At 38.5% G+C, this 20,105-nt stretch overlaps 1 protein-coding gene across 17 annotated transcripts in view; it reads right to left on the reverse strand.

Annotated features, from left to right (window-relative positions):
* Positions 1–2,463: 2,463 nt before the first annotated feature.
* LOC113571807 (neuronal cell adhesion molecule-like) overlaps positions 2,464–20,105 on the reverse strand; it is a 70,148-nt gene continuing 52,506 nt past the window's right edge. For 6 of the 17 annotated variants that reach the window (XM_035535254.1, XM_035535258.1, XM_035535271.1 and 3 more), the window contains 21 exons: positions 19,676–19,807; positions 19,294–19,437; positions 18,800–18,911; positions 18,101–18,267; positions 17,108–17,255; positions 16,521–16,645; positions 16,113–16,142; positions 15,162–15,263; positions 14,643–14,840; positions 14,293–14,363; positions 13,816–14,041; positions 13,561–13,676; positions 12,264–12,480; positions 11,942–12,064; positions 11,298–11,474; positions 9,922–9,987; positions 9,463–9,585; positions 8,612–8,767; positions 7,903–8,034; positions 7,741–7,819; positions 2,464–4,703 (listed from right to left, as the gene is read on the reverse strand). In XM_035535254.1, coding sequence (XP_035391147.1) covers positions 4,469–4,703; positions 7,741–7,819; positions 7,903–8,034; positions 8,612–8,767; positions 9,463–9,585; positions 9,922–9,987; positions 11,298–11,474; positions 11,942–12,064; positions 12,264–12,480; positions 13,561–13,676; positions 13,816–14,041; positions 14,293–14,363; positions 14,643–14,840; positions 15,162–15,263; positions 16,113–16,142; positions 16,521–16,645; positions 17,108–17,255; positions 18,101–18,267; positions 18,800–18,911; positions 19,294–19,437; positions 19,676–19,807 — 2,879 coding nt within the window. In that variant the 3' untranslated portion in view covers positions 2,464–4,468. The other 11 variants (XM_035535293.1, XM_035535266.1, XM_035535264.1 and 8 more) reach the window with 6 other exon arrangements.

Here is a 20,105-nt window from a genome sequence, read left to right on the forward strand (position 1 = left end):
CTGTATTTGTGACATTACAATTTGTCCGAAGACACAGAATTTTTAAAATGTACCATATAAGCAGGTTCTTTTACCAGACATGGACATGTGGCCATGCCATTCATCTGCCATATGGAAATGTCAGTAAGCAATCATAAACAATTATGAGATTCATCTTTCACATTCACCAAAGCGAAAGGTCAGATTTGCATAAAGACACAAAAGAACAGAGACAAAGGCTATACAAGCTGCTGATCATGCCTGAGAAAAAAAACTCACAATCAACATAAGCTAAATAATGAATAGTTTTCATTCAAGATTTTTTAAAGTGTCAAAAGGTTTTAAGAGCTGTAAAGATACTATTATTATCTTTGGTGTAAAGGTAAGTGAACATGGTCATGTCAATGTATGTAAAGTGTAGATTATATACATTTAATATGAGTAAAGGATTGGGTTAAATGTTTATATATATATATAAACATTTAATATTTTATATATATATATATATATATATATATATATATATATATATATATATATATATATATATATATATATATATATTTATTTATTTATATTTTTTATATATATATATATATATATATATATATATAAACATTTTGATATAGGCATTTAAATCATGGCACAGACACACACATTTTCTAGCACTCTACACAATCCCAGTAGAGAGGACAAGGATAATTGAGCAATGAAGGGTGGGCTGGTATTTGGGTTTAATGAGGGGGCTGTGTTGGCATAGTGACAATGATCACAATTTAGCCCAGACTTAATATGAATCTTGAAATTATTCTGTTAATTACAAACAGCATCCAAGTCGGAATCAGCTGTAACTGGCAAAAATGAAAGTTGTATTTTAAAAAAGAAAGAGATAGACCATATATATATATATATATATATATATATATATATATATATATATATATATATATATATATATATAAATTTTAGGAATTGTGGTTGGCCCAAAAAAAGGTAGGAAGTGACCTCTGATTTGATGTTGCTAAGACACAGAGATGTGAACAGAAGCATTGCACAAAAATACAACAAATATAAGTGATATTATTTCAATATAATTTCAGACATGATTAACTTAGCCCTTTCCATTGGTAACAAACAGAAATTGGATTGCTTTAACCAAATAGGCTTAATTAAACACAATGAAACAATTACTTTGAGAAAAGGCTTATTACAATTATCATTCTTTATGAAAATTAACTTTCATGTTGAAGGACTACCTTACCCTGAAATATGACTACACTTAAATGACATCTATTGAGAGCAGTTTACCATATAGAAATGAGATCATCACTTCATGTTAGTATATTGACTTAATTTTTCAGATAATTCTGGAGGGGTTATTTGTTTTTATTTATAGTGACTACTTATTTATGTATTGTTTTAAGGGTAAAGCATATATGTGTCAGCTGACACACATATAACCTCAGTCCTCATTTTCATACCCCAACACTAGATGGCATTGTAGGAATGGCTCCAGCAGAGCTTTAGTTCAGGGTTATAATATCAATTATTTTCTGTCATTTCCTATTTTATGCTATTAAAACATGGTACAATCTACAAAAGCATTGTAGTACTAAATACATAGTGATTGATTAACAGTGATTGGTAATTGGATCTTTTTGGGATATGATCAAGAAATGCAATATTGGAGGAATTTATGAAATAGCAAAACCACTGACAGCTTTGTGCACAAATCAAGTCCCTGTAAGTGTTTAGTAATACTCTGCTATGTGATTCCCACTCCCTTCTGCAGCAGCGCTTAGGGCATGTGCAATCTGACTCCAAGAAAACATATTTTGAAGGTCTAGATCCATTTATTCACAAAATGAAATGTTTAGGAGCAGAAGGCACAGAGCTCATGCCAACAAGTTACAGAGAGTCCAAGAGACACCCACAGACGTCTGTGCTTCCTGCCACAGTCACTCTGTAATCATACAACAGATGGCCCAAGGTTTGCTATCTCTACTGCAATTATTGCAAAAAAATAAAACAATGACAGAAATAAACATGTCTTCAAGGTTCACAAGCTCCTCTTTTAGTTGTTTCTCCTTTGTTGCTGGTCCAGTCTCATTATTAGAATGACTCCTGTACTCTGGGCATGTTACTATGTGATCAAAGTAGCACATCCACAGTGTGGTCCTGTATTTATGTTTCTTATAAAATCAGTCACCTCTTAAAATAGCCTGCATTTTAACAGCAGGGGAGGATGGACAGATCCCAGCCATTACAACAAACACCAAACCAACACAGCCTATTCTACTGAATCCAATGCATTTGCACATACACTCAGTGCTCTCGCAAATGCAAATGCATTGGTTTAATTTACAGTTGCAAAGCAAAGGTTATAAGGAAGTGAAGACTTTATGCTCTGTCAAGATGTTTAGCAGCAATATTTGCACAAATCTAATATGCACAGCAAAACGAAGACACAGTAACAGTAGATAATACAGTATATTTATTTATTCATTCAGTATTAAATTTACAGCTGCTGAAATTTCATTCCTAAACTCAAGTGGAGAAACTTAAATATAAATGAAATGTAAAATTGTTAGTAAAATTTGGAAAAAAAAAAAATTTTCAATTAAAAACATTACAACTCTATTATGCAGAGAAATAAAAAAGCAAATGATTGTGTTGAATAATGATTCAGATATATAGATCTCAGTAGTACAATGATTCACGACCAGAAATTACAGTCCTCTCTATTGTGCTTAAAATAGGCTCTCATTGAATTCTATGTGTCAGTATAACAGGTTTTACTTAGTTTGCAAAAACAAGAATCTCCTCCATAGCTCAAAAATGAGCTCCAAGCTAAATTGGGGATGTGTTCCAATTTACTTTGATCACAGCAAAGGAAACAGGTCACGGGTGGATACAACACACTCAACAGGCCTTCACACCTCAGATTTCAATAATACTTGATTTACTTCTACGTGGTTTCCTTTAAGTCAAACATGGCATAGTATTATTTACAATTTCTACAATATATCTACATAAAAACATACATTCAAAATTAAAACTTGATGCAAGTTATTTGAAAACAAAATTCATGAAAATCCATCCATCCATTGGAAAGGGTCTTAACATTGAACAATGGACAAACAGAACTTTACAAAAGGAATATGAATGCATTGTTTTTAGACACATATGCACAAATGTTAAGTGCACTCACACAAAATACAAACAAGCGTGCATGTGGACACACAAACCAGCCTCAAGCACAGAGCACTAAACTAAAAACCAATGTACTGAAACTAAACCAGGTCAGAGGTCAAAACTTGCAGTGTCCATTCTGTTAACAGAAAGAACAAATTATATTTGAGAGAACCATGTCCTCTTTCTATTACCCTATGAACAGGCCTATTATTTCCAGCGCATCTTCCAGCTCATTCTCTGCTCCCAGCCACCTATCATCATTTTAGTTAAATATGCAATAGAACTGCTACAGTAAATTGAGCCAGACTCAGATAATTGAATAAAAGGCACAATGCAGTAAAAGCCACCCAGCTACCATTATCATGTCCAAATACAGTTCCTTTTATAAAAGGGCATATGAATGGAACTGTTCCAGTTTTTATACTACATATAAAAACTGTTTTAGGTTGCTATGGTTTTGGTTGCCATGGGAACCACAAGAGTTCGCATGCAGGTCAAAGTGATGACAGTGGGCTCTAATGATACTGACATGTGTGTAAGCTACTCAGTCTATGCACATGCAAGGGGAATATGACTTAGGTGTTACACAAAAAAAATCCAAATGAAGGTGGCACCGAGCTATATCTAAATATCCCGTCTGTCCACAAACCCTTCAGGTCACCACATATTACATCCATTATACAGGATAAAGTCCTTTTCTCTACAACTATTTACATATGTCTTGAGAAAAGATAATAAGTATACATTTTTTCAAAGATTTTGCAACAGTGTTTTAAATCACTGGTGCATTTTGCACGTAGTTCTCATAAAACAGGCATACCCAGTATTTGAGAGGAGCTACACATGGCCCACGTAAATTAACAAGTTCTTACTTATACTTCAGGGTTATGATGTGTAATAGTAGCACATTATGCATGCAGCTCTGGCATACTGTATTTAGTGAAAACCATAAAGGTCAACTGATATTAGCTAAGAGTACTCAAACCAATCTAAGATGATTCATGGATGCAGTAATCACTGATTTGTGCCACATCTGTCCTCAACCCACATCCAATTAACATACCACTTGAAGTGCATTCCGTGCATATTAACCCGCTCTACGCATATCTACCTAAACATATTTTTAACCCTTCAATTAAATGTAGTTTTGAATCATATCCTTCAATTCAGTATTCCTCAATAGTCAAGCAATTAACCAGAGGTCTAATCATGATGAAAAGATGCATTCAAACAGTTCAATCTGCACTGCTTAGTTTCGCTAAAGTCCAATTTGCACTACTTAGTTTCCCTGTGCTTACACAAAAGAGTTCATGGCATTAACAGGTGAAGGGGCCTCTGAGCTCTCGTGAGCCTGCACGCCATCCCTTTCTGTCTTTCCACTATACTGCCCAATAAATGAGCCATCCTCGTTGAACTGGCCATCTCCTCCTTCTCCGTAGTCAACTAAACTGTCGTCACTTTCGTCTCGCTTTACGGTGCCACTGGACGGGGTGCGGCTCCCTTTTAACGGTTTATGGTCCTCATTGTCACTAGGAGAAAATAACATGCAGATGTTACAGGTGGAACGGTGAGAGACATGTCAGACAGAGATGAGAGACATGTCAGACAGAGATTAGCTTGGCTGTTCATGACCAAAGATGGAACACTGATACAAACAACATGCCAGGTATAGTACATACACATGTGCCATACTTAGTGACATAGGTATGACAAAATGGGGTAATAGGATCATTAGTATCAAATAAACATTAAATGTTACTGTTACATCCTGTAGCACATATATTTAAATGTATTTCACATTTTTAACTTTAATGTTTGATTTGTGGAACTTTATGGTGGATGGGGTGAATGCAAAACTGAATATTGAACATCAATGGATATCAGGCACAATTATGTAATTCTCAAAATTTCTGCATTTCTGAAACAAAGTAAAAGGTATGAAATAATGTTATATAGTAACATATTCTGTTCACATGAGATTAAATTACTCAAGCCCTTTGTAATTTACATCAATAGTTATTACCAAAATTATGGCAACTATCTGATGGTGCACCCTAAAGTCTGGCGATAAAAGTTTATCGTTCAGCATAGAACTCCATCAGTACAACCAGAACTGCATGTACAATGTTAGAATATCTCTAATTAGATAAACCAGTAGGTAATTAAAAGCATTAATTTTTCACTCTTACACATGTTGGTAACAATGACCAAAAAATAAGATTTGTGATTTCGTATAGCACTAATGACAAGCAATGTTAATTCCTGAAGGCTCCAGTAATTTTAATCACAGTGAATAAGGCTTATGTCAATAAACATGAGCACTGGCTGTCTTTCCACAGCCATTTTGAACATTCAGTAACCATAAATAATAAGACAAAGATGTGACCAGGAAAGCAGATATCCAACAGCCAAAACAAAAATGAGCATTTGAGGGAAATGACAAATCAATTTAGTTCACTTAAAATAAGCATGTGATGATCTGTCATGTAATGTACTGTACAAACATTTGACACCTTTGCCTTAAAAAGCCATAAAATGCTATCATAAACATTTAAGCGATCAGCAACTCTGGTAGCTCTGGTAGTAGCACTAGCATTACTGAAGGTATGGTATTTGCTTTGGTGTTCCCTCGCAACCCCCTGAAAGAACCCACAAGCAGCTGGAGCTATAGGAAAGCCTGTGTATGATAGCATTGGGCTTCAGGGCTTGGGAGCATGAGTAGAGTGCCATCCTGGGATGGTGTGCAAGGCGTTTTTCTCCCAGTGCCAGTTCTAATCTCAGTCAGATTTCCACATGCACGTCTCGCACTGTTCCCCTTACCTCCTTCCAGACCTATGTCCAACCCACACACACAGATGGCAGAGGGAGCAGACAGCGGTGGTCAAAGAGGATGCTCGTATTGAATTAGTGTGCGGGATGCAGCACACGCAGAGCTACAATCAACACTGTTATGTCTCTCACACGGCACTGCTGCTGCAAATGGCAAAGCCAATGTAACGCAAGACAGAGCAGCAGCTGGGGAGGCTCAGAGCTGCCACAGAGCCACAGCCACTGAATCATTTCACTATGGTGGCTTGCACCGACCTCACCAGGGTCCAGAATCAATGCCGCACTAACCACAGGCTTCACGGGATCAGAACGAACCAGGGACGGGGGAATGAAGGAGGACCAGGACATGGGACATGGTTAGCCATTGAGGTTAACGGGGGAAAAGATAAAAAAAAAAGCCACATTAAAATTCACAAAATATTACAAATGTTTGCCTGAGTATGTAAAGGCTTGTTGAGGTGATGTGTAAATATTTTACTGTCACAATCAATAGAGCAAAAGTGATCAACTAACTGTCAGCGTTTAGCTGCTAGTCTGAGCTATTATTTTATGAATGTTTTATTTCTATGGGTCGTGTGAACCCAAATCTATTAAATATTAAATATGGCAGGTAGTCCTGATTTCAACAAGTACTGTCATACCACTCATAAAAAACCTATGAACTACAATATTGTAGAGTATTCCAGTTCAACAAGCTGACACAAAAATGTAACTAGAAACTTAAATAAATGGTCAGACTGTCATTAGCAGAGAATTATGGCCCTCTTTGTTGTGCATGCTATATACTGTATGTAATATGCAAAGTTACATACTGTATACTCATTACTTTGAACATCACCCAATACATTTATCTATTGCAAATGACACTTTATGCATCGTCATGCACAGTACATTAAATTATAGATAACTAAAAACATGAATAACAAATTGTCAGGACACAGTAAATAGATAAAATTACACTCTATTATATTCGAATTATATACAAACAATATAAGGTATAAAATGAAGACCATGTAAACATAATAAAAATTGAAAAAGATGTACAAAAATGCTTCAGAAGTGCTATACAAAGTAAAGTGCTTGATTTTTATAGCTTACGCGTGCAGTTCGATAAGCAGCTAAAGAGGAGGAGGAGGAGGAGGAAGAGACTGATTACAATAACAAGCATCACAAGAAAACTGCTTTCAGTGATAGCTAGAGAATCTCTGTGCTCCATCATTTGAATGCTATTACACTGTGCATGTATACTGTACAATTTGGTAATGAATGAATAAAATTTGTTTGCATAATTATTCAGCCAACTGATCTGAATTCATTCAAATTTAAGGGGAGAATCTTGCTTTTCCTAAAGTAAATTCAAAATCTTGTAAAACCAAAGGAAAGAAAAAATATCTAATCTAATATCCTGAATTTTGAGTATTATGGAAGTCTTACACATTATTGTACATATTTGGTAGAAAATTAATCAGTAACACAGATATGGCATAGACGTTTAGGGCAACCTGCCCACAAATAAGAAAGTTGTGCTTCAGCTCCAGAGGTGAAGAGGTTTCGGATCACTTGTAGTCCCATACCCTGCGCAGGTGAAGCAGGCGTCACGGTTCATGATGAGTGGAGGAAATACTTTCTCCAGAGTGTTGTGTGTTGGGGTGAAGGTGCGGGGAAGAAATCCCCAGATGGCTATGTGTTGAGGTTATGGTGTGGGGGAAAATCCCCATAGATTTACTGTTCTCTTACCTGTACTCTCCAAAAGTTATATCATCATCCTTCATGGGCTGGACCTCTGGGTCGGCATGTGCAGCCTCCTTCTCTTTCACTGGCAAAGCAAACAGGGCTTTATTGCACTGCCTCTCCCAGGCAGGACTAATGAAAACCAAGGACTGGTGCTTGGGTACTCACCTGGGTACTTTCCCCCCTTGTTCCTCTTGATGAAGCACACGATGAGAAGGATCAGGATAAGCAGAGCAATGGCGCACATGAGGCCGATGAACCAGCCCTGGGTAGCAATGTCCACCTGTCTGCTGGCCATAGCTAAGGGAACGCGGGGCGGATGGGGTGACAGTTAGACATAAGAAATGATGCGTAGCCAATACAATGTACACATTTACAGTTGTCATCTGCAGATCCTCTGATGACAACAAATGGGTGTGAAGTGGAGCAGAGGAACATTTTCATTGGGTCCCAGGGATAAAAGCACTGGAGCTTCATTACAGATGACTGCAGTCAGCACAATGAGATTATATTTAGATTGCAAGTTTATTATTTAATTCTATTCACTGATGATAACTTTCATTAGCACAAGCATATGAGCATTGTGCAGTCATACATACTTCACATATGCGAAATTTCAAAGGGCACAAAAATACAATAATGAAATACTATCCACTGACAACACTGTTTGATGTAGATGGCCAATCATGCAGGAAATGCACAACTCAATGTATGGACAAGCCTCGAAGGTTTTTACTGAAACTGACTGACTGTGCTTAGAAACAGAGGCATTTCACATGTGTAATGAGCGGGAGAAGGGAGGACAGTGCATGCAGGTGCACAACCGATGAATCACATTTCACATGACGCCATGGGTTAAGGCCAGACGGGGCCTCACCTGGTACCGTAACCAATAGCTCCTCAGAACGGTGGACCGTTTGGTCAGCATGGCTCTTAGCCACCACCCGCACTTTGTATGCCAGTCCTTCCTTTAAACCCTTAAGCATATGGGACTGTGAGCCATTTACCATCTCTTTTTGCCAGTCTTCATCACCTGATGGGGTTCCATTGAGAGGGACAGATCACATCCATACTCTGGTAGTTGCAGAGCTATATTCTACACATTTCATGCAGGGGTAAGTTATGTCACTATGACCACCTGATAAGTTAATTTTGTCTATCTTACTAGAATACCTCTACAAAAAAATCTATATTAAGAGTACATGTAATATACTTATTATATTTAAATTAATTCAATGAGGTATGAATGTCAGTGGTTGTATATTAGTAGGCATGGATTATCCTCATAGAAAGTACAATTTACAAGTTACTGTGACATAATGTACTGTGAACATTAGCTACCATTATCAACTGTGATTATTTATTTATCTCAGAACTCTTTGTACTCTTTTGAACTCTAGTAAGTTTCTCTATTTATTAAATAGTCTCAAAATGTAGCCAAACAAATCAGTTAGAATTTCCTTTTAGAAGATAGCATTTTTACTTCAATTGTTCAACAAGGTTTTAAAATGATTTTTATAATTGTTTTGGCATAATAGCATAATGCATTGTCCAAAGTATTAAAAGCTTTATTATCAAACTAATCCAAATGTTTAAATCTGAATGTCCTATTACATCAGTTATGATTCATCTCCTAACCATCTTTTAATTTCATCTTGAGTAATGGTTCATTACAACCTATATTTTTCAGTACCACAAAACAAAATTATGGCCAAAATTATGTCTTACTGTTCTCTACAATATATTCAACATAAATGTGCCTTTCTGGTCCCCAGTATTCCCAACTTATTAGTGCTCCATCCTCGCCCACAGACGAGCTAACGTTTCCAAACACTGGAGATACTGGATGCACTGGGTACACAAGAAAGAAGACAAGAGTGTGGCAGCAGGCATTTAAACAGGCAAAACTATTCCTATAACTATTCCCTTGCTTTTAAGTAATCCTGCATGCATCACCAATTTGGGAACTGAAATAAACAATGACTTGCGTTTCTAGAATTCTAAGGATTCTAAGATTTTACATAAGTAAGCATAACTAGAAGAAACTTCCAATATGAACATAATGACTAACAACATTGATAATTTCAAGGGACTTTAGTAATACAATTGTTAACTGTCAGATGCTCCAGGGTGTTAGCATCAGGTTAGACGTGTTAAGGCCTAGATATGCCTATGAGTCAGATATACCCTTGTGCTGAGGGGGGCGTAGATACTGGGAGGTAGGGGAAAGTGGATGGGGGGAATCTGGACTCCCTAGAAAAAATATAAAAAGGAATAAGAAACACCCGCAAATGTACATACATACACACACATGCACCCACACACACACAAAGCACACAAACATACAGAAACACACACACACAGAGACACAAACAAACAATCAGAGAGAGAAAGAGAAGACACATTGTACAAACAGTTCACAATGAAAGCAGAAGTAGATTAAGACATGTTAGGTACCACGTACATGCCAAACATGCTGGTAGTGGGACGTATTTAGCATAACAGAAATCAGAAGGAAAGAAGGATGTTCATTTCATAACAAAACAGAAGATAAAAAATGGTAAGACAGGTCAAGAGAAGGATATGCACTAACAGAAAAAAATAAGTATTCATTTTGTCTGCTCAAGTGTTGAATGTTTGTGTTGCTTAATGGGCACTGGGAACTGAAGACAGACAAACCCTGAACTCAAGGCATGCAAAGTGACTACAACTGCAGATACACTGTGCATGAGCAGCATACAAATATTAAGGATGTCTTTACCTACATAATGTATACATGTGTACAAGATGAAGAGGGAGAGGCAGTAGCCAAAGGAAATTAATATGGACATGAAATCCAAGTAAAGCCAAATCAAAATGCAATCCCTCCAAAAGAAGCATCTGCTGTCCTAAACAGATTTTTGTAAAAAAAAAAAAAATAAAATAAAAATAAAAATTAATGAAGTCCTGTGTTAACTATACTGTTTAAATACATGGCAGGGTTTATCAGAGGTTTTATTCCAAGGCTAAAACACAAATGAATGCAAAACATTTCTACCGGTACAGCACATCCCTGACACATCACAGTAAAATAAAATAAAAGCAAAGTGTTCAAATGAGAAATGAAACTGAATAAGTAAATGTACAGGTCACTTGTGTGGATTCACAAGAGCACAGCTGGCCATTTTGTCATTGCATTAGAAGGTTAGCAAGGTTACCCTCTGCCCATTTATACCATCAATGCTCTATCAGTATACTGTGAACTCCAACAGTTGTGTGGCTGGCAGTTTGAAAGGCCTCACACACTTTATGTGAAGGCATGTGCTTGCCTTCACTATCCTGTGACAAGGGAGAGACCTACAACAATTGGCTATGACTTGCAGTTGGAGAAAACAGGAAAACTAAATTCAGAAGGGCAATAATAAAGCCTTAGCAAAAAATTACAACACAATATTTTTGAATCTGAACTAAACCACTATGCAGTTTCTTCCTCAGTAGTAATAACAACACTACTTCCATATCATGTGCTTCACAAAAGACCAATCCCAATGTTAATTTTATGCCAAGAACTGATTGTACTTTACCTCCGTCCATTATTGTGGCAAACTCCTCAGTAGTGCTGGACCCTGGTCCTTTCAGTGTTTTGGCACTGATATAAAACTTGTAGCGCATGCTGTACTTGAGGTTGTGCAGTGTTATGCTGGTCTCGTTGGGCGGCAGGACAAGCTCCTTCAGCTGGCCAAACTCATTGGTGTTATTCACTAAAGAGGTTGAACAAGATTGTTGGCAAGGGCAATGCACAGACGGGTGACAATATGTTATTCAAGATGATCCATGATCTTCCTGATGGAGTTTTTTAATGTAAGTGTTATCTATGAAAAGACACACTGTCAAAGTTTCCATGATTCTAAGTAGCTAAAATTTAGCAACATGCAGTATATAGATAAACACACAAATATACATTTACATTAACACAACATATACAAAGATTTTAAAAGAAGGTTAGAAACTGAGTCACTGATTTAGTCAAATGTGTCACAACCTGTTAATGAGAATCTAATTTGTTGACTAACTGAAACTGTTTCCCCATAACATGCTGAAGTGATTAAAGCTATGCATATGAACAATACACACATCACAATGGGGCTGTACCACTGTTTGATCTACTGACCCACTCTGTAAAGCCACAACTGAGACATCATCTGGGATGGATTATATGTTGATTTACCTGATTGGTATGTAAGGATGTAGCCTGTTAAATGCCCATTTCGCTCATGGGGTGGACCCCACTCCAGGGTCAGAGAGTCTAGATTGCTGTTAGTTACCCTCAGGAATGCTGGTCGACCAGGAACTAGAAAAACAGACAGATAGGGTTGAGAATTAGATGTAATCAAAGAGTAAAGTCCAGAACTCAAGACCCAGAATTTTTTATTTATTTTGTCTTTGCCTGTTTCCATACAGTTTGTTCAACTATGATCCAAAGGTGCTGTCCAATCATCTGGCACCTTAATCTGATGTCTCTAATATCTAGCATGGTTTTCAGACCTTACCTCCCTCAGGAGTCTTGAAACTCAGGCTGGAGCTAGCCGGGCCCTCGCCACGCCCATTAAACACTCGGACATTGAGCAAATAGATGCTGTATGGGTGGAGGCCTGGGATCTTGCCATGGCTCCGGTTGCCAGTGAAGTTCAATGTCTGCTGCTCCATGTGGTGGGCATGGCTGTGGGTGGTGTGCCTGTGTAGGCTTCTTTCTTTCCAGTAATACACCTGGGGAGTAGTAGCGAGAATGCCTGTAAGAATACTGCCCTTCAGCACGTGAAATGTGATGTCTCTCTCTGTGTAATATAATCAGTGCAGCTGCATTCACTGAGACAGAGCATCATAACTCAACTGAAAACTGTGATTAAGAACATTGTTATTCCATTGTTACAAAATAACTGGTGCAATCAACTCTCTGGCTTTATTCTAGTAAAACATCCGCAGTATAACTGCAGTCTCCTGTAAACACATGCTCAGGCCTAAGGTTCTGTCAGGTTCTGTCAGGTTCTGTCAGAGGCTATTCAACAGTGGTTAAGAGGACCAGCTGGCCCCATTAGAACAGCTAATCTAAGATGATGGTTCAAAACGAGATCTTCTTTGTGGTACTTTACAAATACTATGAAACGGGCTCTGAGGGGTGCCATGAGATGCAGCTCAGATATAGAGAGCTGATCTAGGAACTGTTTTTGTTGGGATCATCAATATAAATGAGTATCAGATTCTAGATTAATCTGATTCTACTCAATGATAAACACATTTATACAAACAGGCACTGTCACCCATTTGGTGAACAACACAAGTGGGCTAATTTCAATTCTGATGTATTCTGTTGTATTTTTGTGTGTCAGTGACATCTGTGAGTCCAGAAAATGGCCTGAAAAATTGAATTCAGACTTGTAACTCTGGAACAGCCCTCTGAAATCACTGTTATCCCCAGCATATTATAATCACTGTTATCACCAACATATCATAATCACTTTTAACACCAGCATATCATAATCACTGTTATCACCAATATATCACAATCACTGTTATCACCAGCATATCATAATTACAAAATAACTGCTCCTCATGGCTCCTAAACGCAAAGCGCTTTCCAGTGAAGACAATACACACAATGAACATTATTTATCAAAATGAAATAGCTTCATTTGTCTTACAAAGATATAAGTATCCTATTAAACAACTAACATTACAACCTAGTCTTTATTATAACCAGCAATACTTATGATTTCATAGAGTTAAATAAATAATAGTAATTCTTTAAATCTATTATGTTGACACTAGATCACATGAAAAGAGACACACCCTGTAGCCTTGTAGTCTTCCCCGCACTGCTTTTGCTGGCACTGGCTCCCAGTGGACCTCTGCCAGAGTGCTGTTCTGCACCCGAACCCATACATTCTCTGGCGCTGACACTGGCACTGCGTGGAGGGCAAATATACTGATTACACTACAATGACCAGACCAGAATGTCACTCAGCCATCTCTCTTGGTTCTAAAGCACATAGGCAAAAAATACTCAGTTTGTTTTTTGCAGAGAAAAAATACTGGATTACTCACAGTCCTCTCCTGAGTAACCGATGATGATGGGGGGCTTGGGCCCGTTACCGTAGTCGTTCAGAGCCTGAACTTTCACCTCATATGGCACAAAAGTGGGTGTTCCAGCTACCACAAACTTAGAGACATTGGCCACTGTCTCAGAATTCCAGTCCTTATCCACATCCATCTGCCTCCACATGATATTATACTGAAGACCAGGACCATTCGACTGAAGACCTGTCAATGGCTTAGAAAATCGGTCAGCATTACTTTAGTAGGTACATAACACAAAGTTCAGCATTTTCAATTGGTTGCCATACAGCAGAAGTTAAGCAATCTAATCATCTATAGTTAAGTATTACCATCTATTATCCCTATACATAAGTATTACCAACTAGCATCCCTATAGCTCAATAGTGTGGATACTCATGATGATGAACATTTAGAATATCTTCCAGATTTTCATTAGCATTATATGGAAATTATTTTTACCATTACCTTCCATGATATCACCAAATTACTATGTTCCATGCCCATGGCTTTAATATCACTGGGGTTCTCATCAGGAGCTGGGAGAACAAACAGCAGAGAGAGAGAGAGAGAGAGAGAGAGAGAGAGAGAGAGAGAGAGAGAGAGAGAGAGAAAGAAAGAGAGAGAGAGAGAGAGAGAGAGAGAGAGAGAGAGAGAGAGAGAGAGATATTACATTTCAGATACACATATTTAATCCTGAAACAATGAAAATACAAGTAGGTAACAAACTGGTGCAGACTCTCAGATAGACACAGCTATATTCACTGTGCCTAAACTAAAACGGTAGCAGGCGCAGTAAGAAATGCCCTGGTGGCTACCTGCTGGCTTGGTTTTGTAGACGTGCGTGGGCAGGCTGGGCAGGCTGTAGCCAACATCATTGACAGCTAGGACCCTGAAGCTATAGTGCACATATGGGGAAAGCTTGAGGTGAGCCATAGTCTTGGTCCCTGGCACCTCCGTCAGGTTATTCCATGTACCACTGCTATGAAGAGCATCTTCATACTGAATAAGGAACTCTGGAAAAAGCAGACCAAATAGTAAAAGAATTCAAATCAATTAGAAATGCCAGACTTGATCCATTAGCCCCTTTCAGATAATCAGGTCAGTTGGCATAGCATGAATGTATATGCAAAGCAATTATTTTAAAAACACAAAGATTTCTTTCCAATACATTCACTAACAAGAATAATGGGCTCAGTAGCACAAAACACCACTGTTAGAGTTTCAGCCCATTTGTCCACAAAAAGGAATCTAACATGCACAGGTCACAGCTTTGCCTGTCAAGGCAGTTTCACTAAGGAGCATGACTGTTGGCATGCAGACGAGGGGACACATACTCTTGATAGGGCTGTTGTGCTCATCTCCTGGGATCCAGGAGAGCTGGACACTCCGTACCCCAGGATCTGTCAGCTCCAGATCTGTGGGGGCATCTGGCTTTTCTAGAGGGGAACAAAAGAAAAAGGTTTCAGAAATACAGCACCTGAGAGCAGTTGTCCTAGGCAGTATTTGAGGTGTTAGACTTGTACAAACTCAAACTAACATGGAAAGATTTAAAAATTCTGTGTTGCAAAATAAATAAGAAATCCTTTTGAATCATGCACAACCTTATACGTCTTGAAATGCAAAAATTGAAGTGATGTCTTACAAATGGGATGCACATCTTATACCACAGGCAGATCAATCTGGTTTTCATGCTGATATAACGCCAACTGATTTTACACAAATGGGTATAAAGAAGATGTTCACTCTGTGTGCAGAGCAATTAGTTCACTAACAAAACCATCAAAAGTAATATTTGACAACATAAAAGAGGGCTTTTTTGCATGTTGTAGCAGAGTACTGTAGAATATAGAAAGAAAAGAAAAAAAAAGAAAATGGGAAAGAAGCACAAAAAGCTGGTATATCTGAAAAAGTTGTCTGTCAACCTGTGGTTCAAGCAAGACTTTAATGAAGTCACAAACACACATCATTGCAAACACCGAAGCAGGAATGAATATGTAGCTACAAGGACAGCATGCTTGACTGAACCTCTCCACACACACACACACACACACACACACACACACACACACACACATATTCGCACACACTCTCTGTCACACACACACACACACACACACACACACACACACACACACACACACACACACACATGTGCACACACATTTGCACACACTCTCTGTCACCCCCCCCCCCCACACACACACACACACACACATCCACACACACACACCCCACAACCCAGGGGAGTATGAGGTGTGATGTGATGCATATGAGGCTGTTTTTACCGTACATAACCGCTGGTGTGGGGGTAGCCTCTGAAATCGAGCAGGGTAGGAGTGAGTGAGGAGTTAGTCATTAGTATACAAACAAGAGCTGGAAGTACAGCTGTAGAGGAAGAAGATGCATTTGGGCTCAAGGGAAGGTGCAGTGATAGTTTTAAGGATCCACCGAAAGAAGATGCTACATGATCTGTTTCCTAAAGCAGTCATTCTTTATTTTAAATGATCTCGCATGAGCAAAGTAACAGTCATCAGTCTATAATAGAAACAGAGGCCAAGAAATGGAGAAAAGTCCACTAAATAATTATTTTTTTATTTAAAGTTAGCTTGGCTCTCTTTATACTTATTCAGGAGGATCTATTACTTCTGTAACTACTGTTTTCTATAGAAAGGGGATGAGGTAAGGTGACGTACCAACAACACTGAGCTTGGCACTGACTGAGTCCTGGTCCAGGGTGGTGTTCATAATGCATGTGTATGTCCCCTCATCATTCTCTGTCACTTCTCTAATGGTGAGGCTTTCAGAGTCCACGATGAATCTGAAAGCAGTCATAGCACAGCCTTACTGTCATCACTACATCTCAATGAGGTAGCAGGAAAGAATGCCATGGATTTGTGAAGAGCCACCAGGGAACTTAGCCCCCTGAGGCATGGATCTATTTATGTTATTATACTTTTTATTTAAAGACTGTTAAAGAGTGCTCCATAGAAAATTACTTGGCATTAATGGAAAGTTCAAAGGGCATTTTTACAATGCTTGTTCTTACACAGTATCACTGTTTCTATGGATACTAAAGGCATAGCTTCATGGGACTTGGTGTCTATATTAGGCTAAATATATTAACCTGCCCTGCCTGTAATTATATATTTTCAGGATAAGCAAGGACAAACTATAAAAAGATGCCCATCTTTTATGGTTCAAAACATGATGTGCTATGGTTAGGTTTATAAATCTGTGTTACTTATATAGATATCAATAACAGACCCATATCAGTGCTTACCTTTCATCATCAGGAAGCTCTCCATTATCCTTGAGCCAGATCATGGTTGGGATGAGGGAAGGGTCATGCTTCACTTTACATACAAACACCACATCGCTGTTTCTCTGGACCACCATGTACTCAGGCTGCTTTACAATCCGTGTGGGCTCTTTAACAGGGGGCAATGGTTGCTCAGTGGTTAAGGTACTTGCCCAGAAATTGGAAGGTTGCCAGTTCAAGCCCCACCAACATCACCAAGTTGCCACTGTTGGGCACCTGAACAAAGCCCTTAACCCTCAATTGCTCAAGCTGTGTTCTGTCATAATTGTAAGTTGATATGGATAAAAGCATCAACTAAATACTTTAATACATACAGGCATATGTATTACATACACTGAGTTTAAGGCTGGTGCAGAAACTGAAAGAACCTAAAGAATTCTGGACTTAAAGCCATTTGATGTCTGGAAAAAACAGATGGGAACACAAAGGTAATAAATTGCAGGTAACTAAGAATTAACTCAGATATCTGGATGTTTTCAATATACATTCCAGGTAGGCTGTAAAAGTTGCCTCCTGGTCCATCACCATACAATAGCTGGCAAAATGTTTTCCAAAAACAAAACAACAACCCAGTGAAGACAGGTGATTGGCCTTAATGGATTTGTATTGTAGCACCTTCCAAGCAATTAATTTGTCTATTTAAACAATGGACAACAGACCAGCTCCAGACTAAATCTACTGACTGAAGCTCTCGGCCTAATGTATACTCATAAAAAAAAGTTAAATACAGCATAACACATTGCAATATATTTTGTTTAGATTTTGTTATATATTGATATGATATAGCAATACATTCAATAGATGTGGAAAGCAAAACATTCCCAGGGCTACGTATCAAAACAGATATCACACAGCAAGGAGAAGCACGAAATATAAAAACCAGAGCAATGACCAATTAAAGTCTTAACCCAATCCAACTTCCTCTCCACCTCCACACTGCACACAAATGCTCACCTTTGACCTCCAGGTACACGTGATTCTCCGAGATGCCAAGGGAGTTCCTTGCCACGCAGGTGTACTTGCCGCTGTGGACGACCCGTGCCACAGGTATCTCAAGAGTCCCGTTGTCATGGAACACATATGGGTCGCCCACCAGGATACTGGATCGGCTGTCCTTAAACCTGAGGAGGAAAAGCCTAACATGAGCCTAGCAGGATTCTTAACAAGGCAAGCCAATAAGGAGGGTCACCTCATTTGGAAATGACAGAATAACAAAAGTCTTTCAACAGACAGTAGTGCCACAGATAAAGCCAATTAAACTTTGGAAAAACAGCTCCACAAGAGCTCCTCTTAGAAGCACAGAAGCTCAGACTCTGGCTGTGGAATTCTGCCTCTCATACAAAGGTCACATAATTGCTGCTGGTGCAGTGCAATTGAGACAGTGTGCCTGCATTAGTTTAATAACCTTTTTTAACTAGAAGTAGCATGTGGTTATTCTGCAGAGAAGTGCAGAAACTCATCACAAATAGGCAATAAAAGGAGGTACTTTACAGTTTGCCTAACGCTCTGTACACAGAGCTGTTAATGAGATGAATGGAGAAACAGAGATACAACACACACATACACACACACACACACACACACACACACACAAACACACACAAACACAATGACAGGTTTGCAGCAAACACACATCGACAGGTGCACATATACCATGTGACTCTTGGGATTGGTGAGCCAAAGGAGACACAGTTCAGAAAAGCGGGCTTGTCCATGATGACTTGGTAGACTGTGTTAAGAGGAGTGAGCACCCTGGGAGGTTCAGCTGCAATGAACACACTTGATTAAAATACACTGCTGTGTGAGCTTACCAATGATGAACCATCCTTCTATACTGGTGATCATTTATGATAGGTTTCTACTGATTCAGCTGCAATGAATGTTAGATTTAGAAAATCTGGGAATATCTGGTCATCATACAGAATACATAGGAAACAGTACACAGAGCCTATTCATTACTAAAAATAAGCAAACCATTTAATAATTTAGACATTTAAGGTCATATTATACTCCTTAACTGCACACCTACAAGATGTTCCTAATTAATAAAGTGGTGAATGTTTATTGTTCATTGCAGTGATTTATATTTAATTGTATTTGTCAATCAGTGGTAATGACATAACTTAAGACAGGCTTCTTTTAGTTACCCAGCACATTGAGGAAGGCGTTCGAGAGGAGATACCCATATTCATTAGTAGCATTACACTGGTACACAGCACTGGAGCCAGTCTGGACTTCAGTGAAAATAATGGTATCATCCTCCACTGTCCTACTGGAGTCTTCAGGGGAATCTATTAGGAACACAACGCAAAACATAACAAAAAAGAATCAAATAACTGTAAGCACAGTGGGACCAATGGTGATTTCATGCACTGAAATGACGCAATCTCAAAGTGTAATCCAATATAGAAGAAATAACTAAAGCTTATTAGATATGAACACACAAATTCTGACGCCCTATCAGCATCAATAGTTTAACAATACACACAGCATGTGTGCTACTCAGGAGAAATAAAGAGCAAGGCTGACTCTCAATGGGGACTCCATTCATGAACCAGGCAATGGTGGGTTTGGGGTTCCCTCCAGCTCGGCAGGTCAACACCCCAGTTTCCAGTGGGGCCAAGACTAGATTCTGGGGAGCACTGATCCAGTATGGAGAAGCTGGAAACAACCAAACAAGGACAAAACACACACTGTATGAGGAGCATGTTAAGATGGCATTTTTATACTAAAAACCTGCAATAGATGCCAGAAAGATAAAATTAAATTTATAATCATGAGGGAAGCTAAGGAATCAAACAACTTTTTATAAGATACAGACATGTATTAGTTTACCATCAAACATGCTTTGTTTACATTAAGGAACATATTGTATAGCTTCTTAATGCTATCAACCTTCAGAGCCTGTTTCCTGTGCTCCACTTTTTACCAGACAATCTAATAACAGTTTCAATCTTCA

The sequence above is a fragment of the Electrophorus electricus genome, chromosome 2 (assembly GCF_013358815.1).
Source record: "Electrophorus electricus isolate fEleEle1 chromosome 2, fEleEle1.pri, whole genome shotgun sequence".
Classification (NCBI taxonomy): Eukaryota; Metazoa; Chordata; class Actinopteri; order Gymnotiformes; family Gymnotidae; genus Electrophorus; species Electrophorus electricus.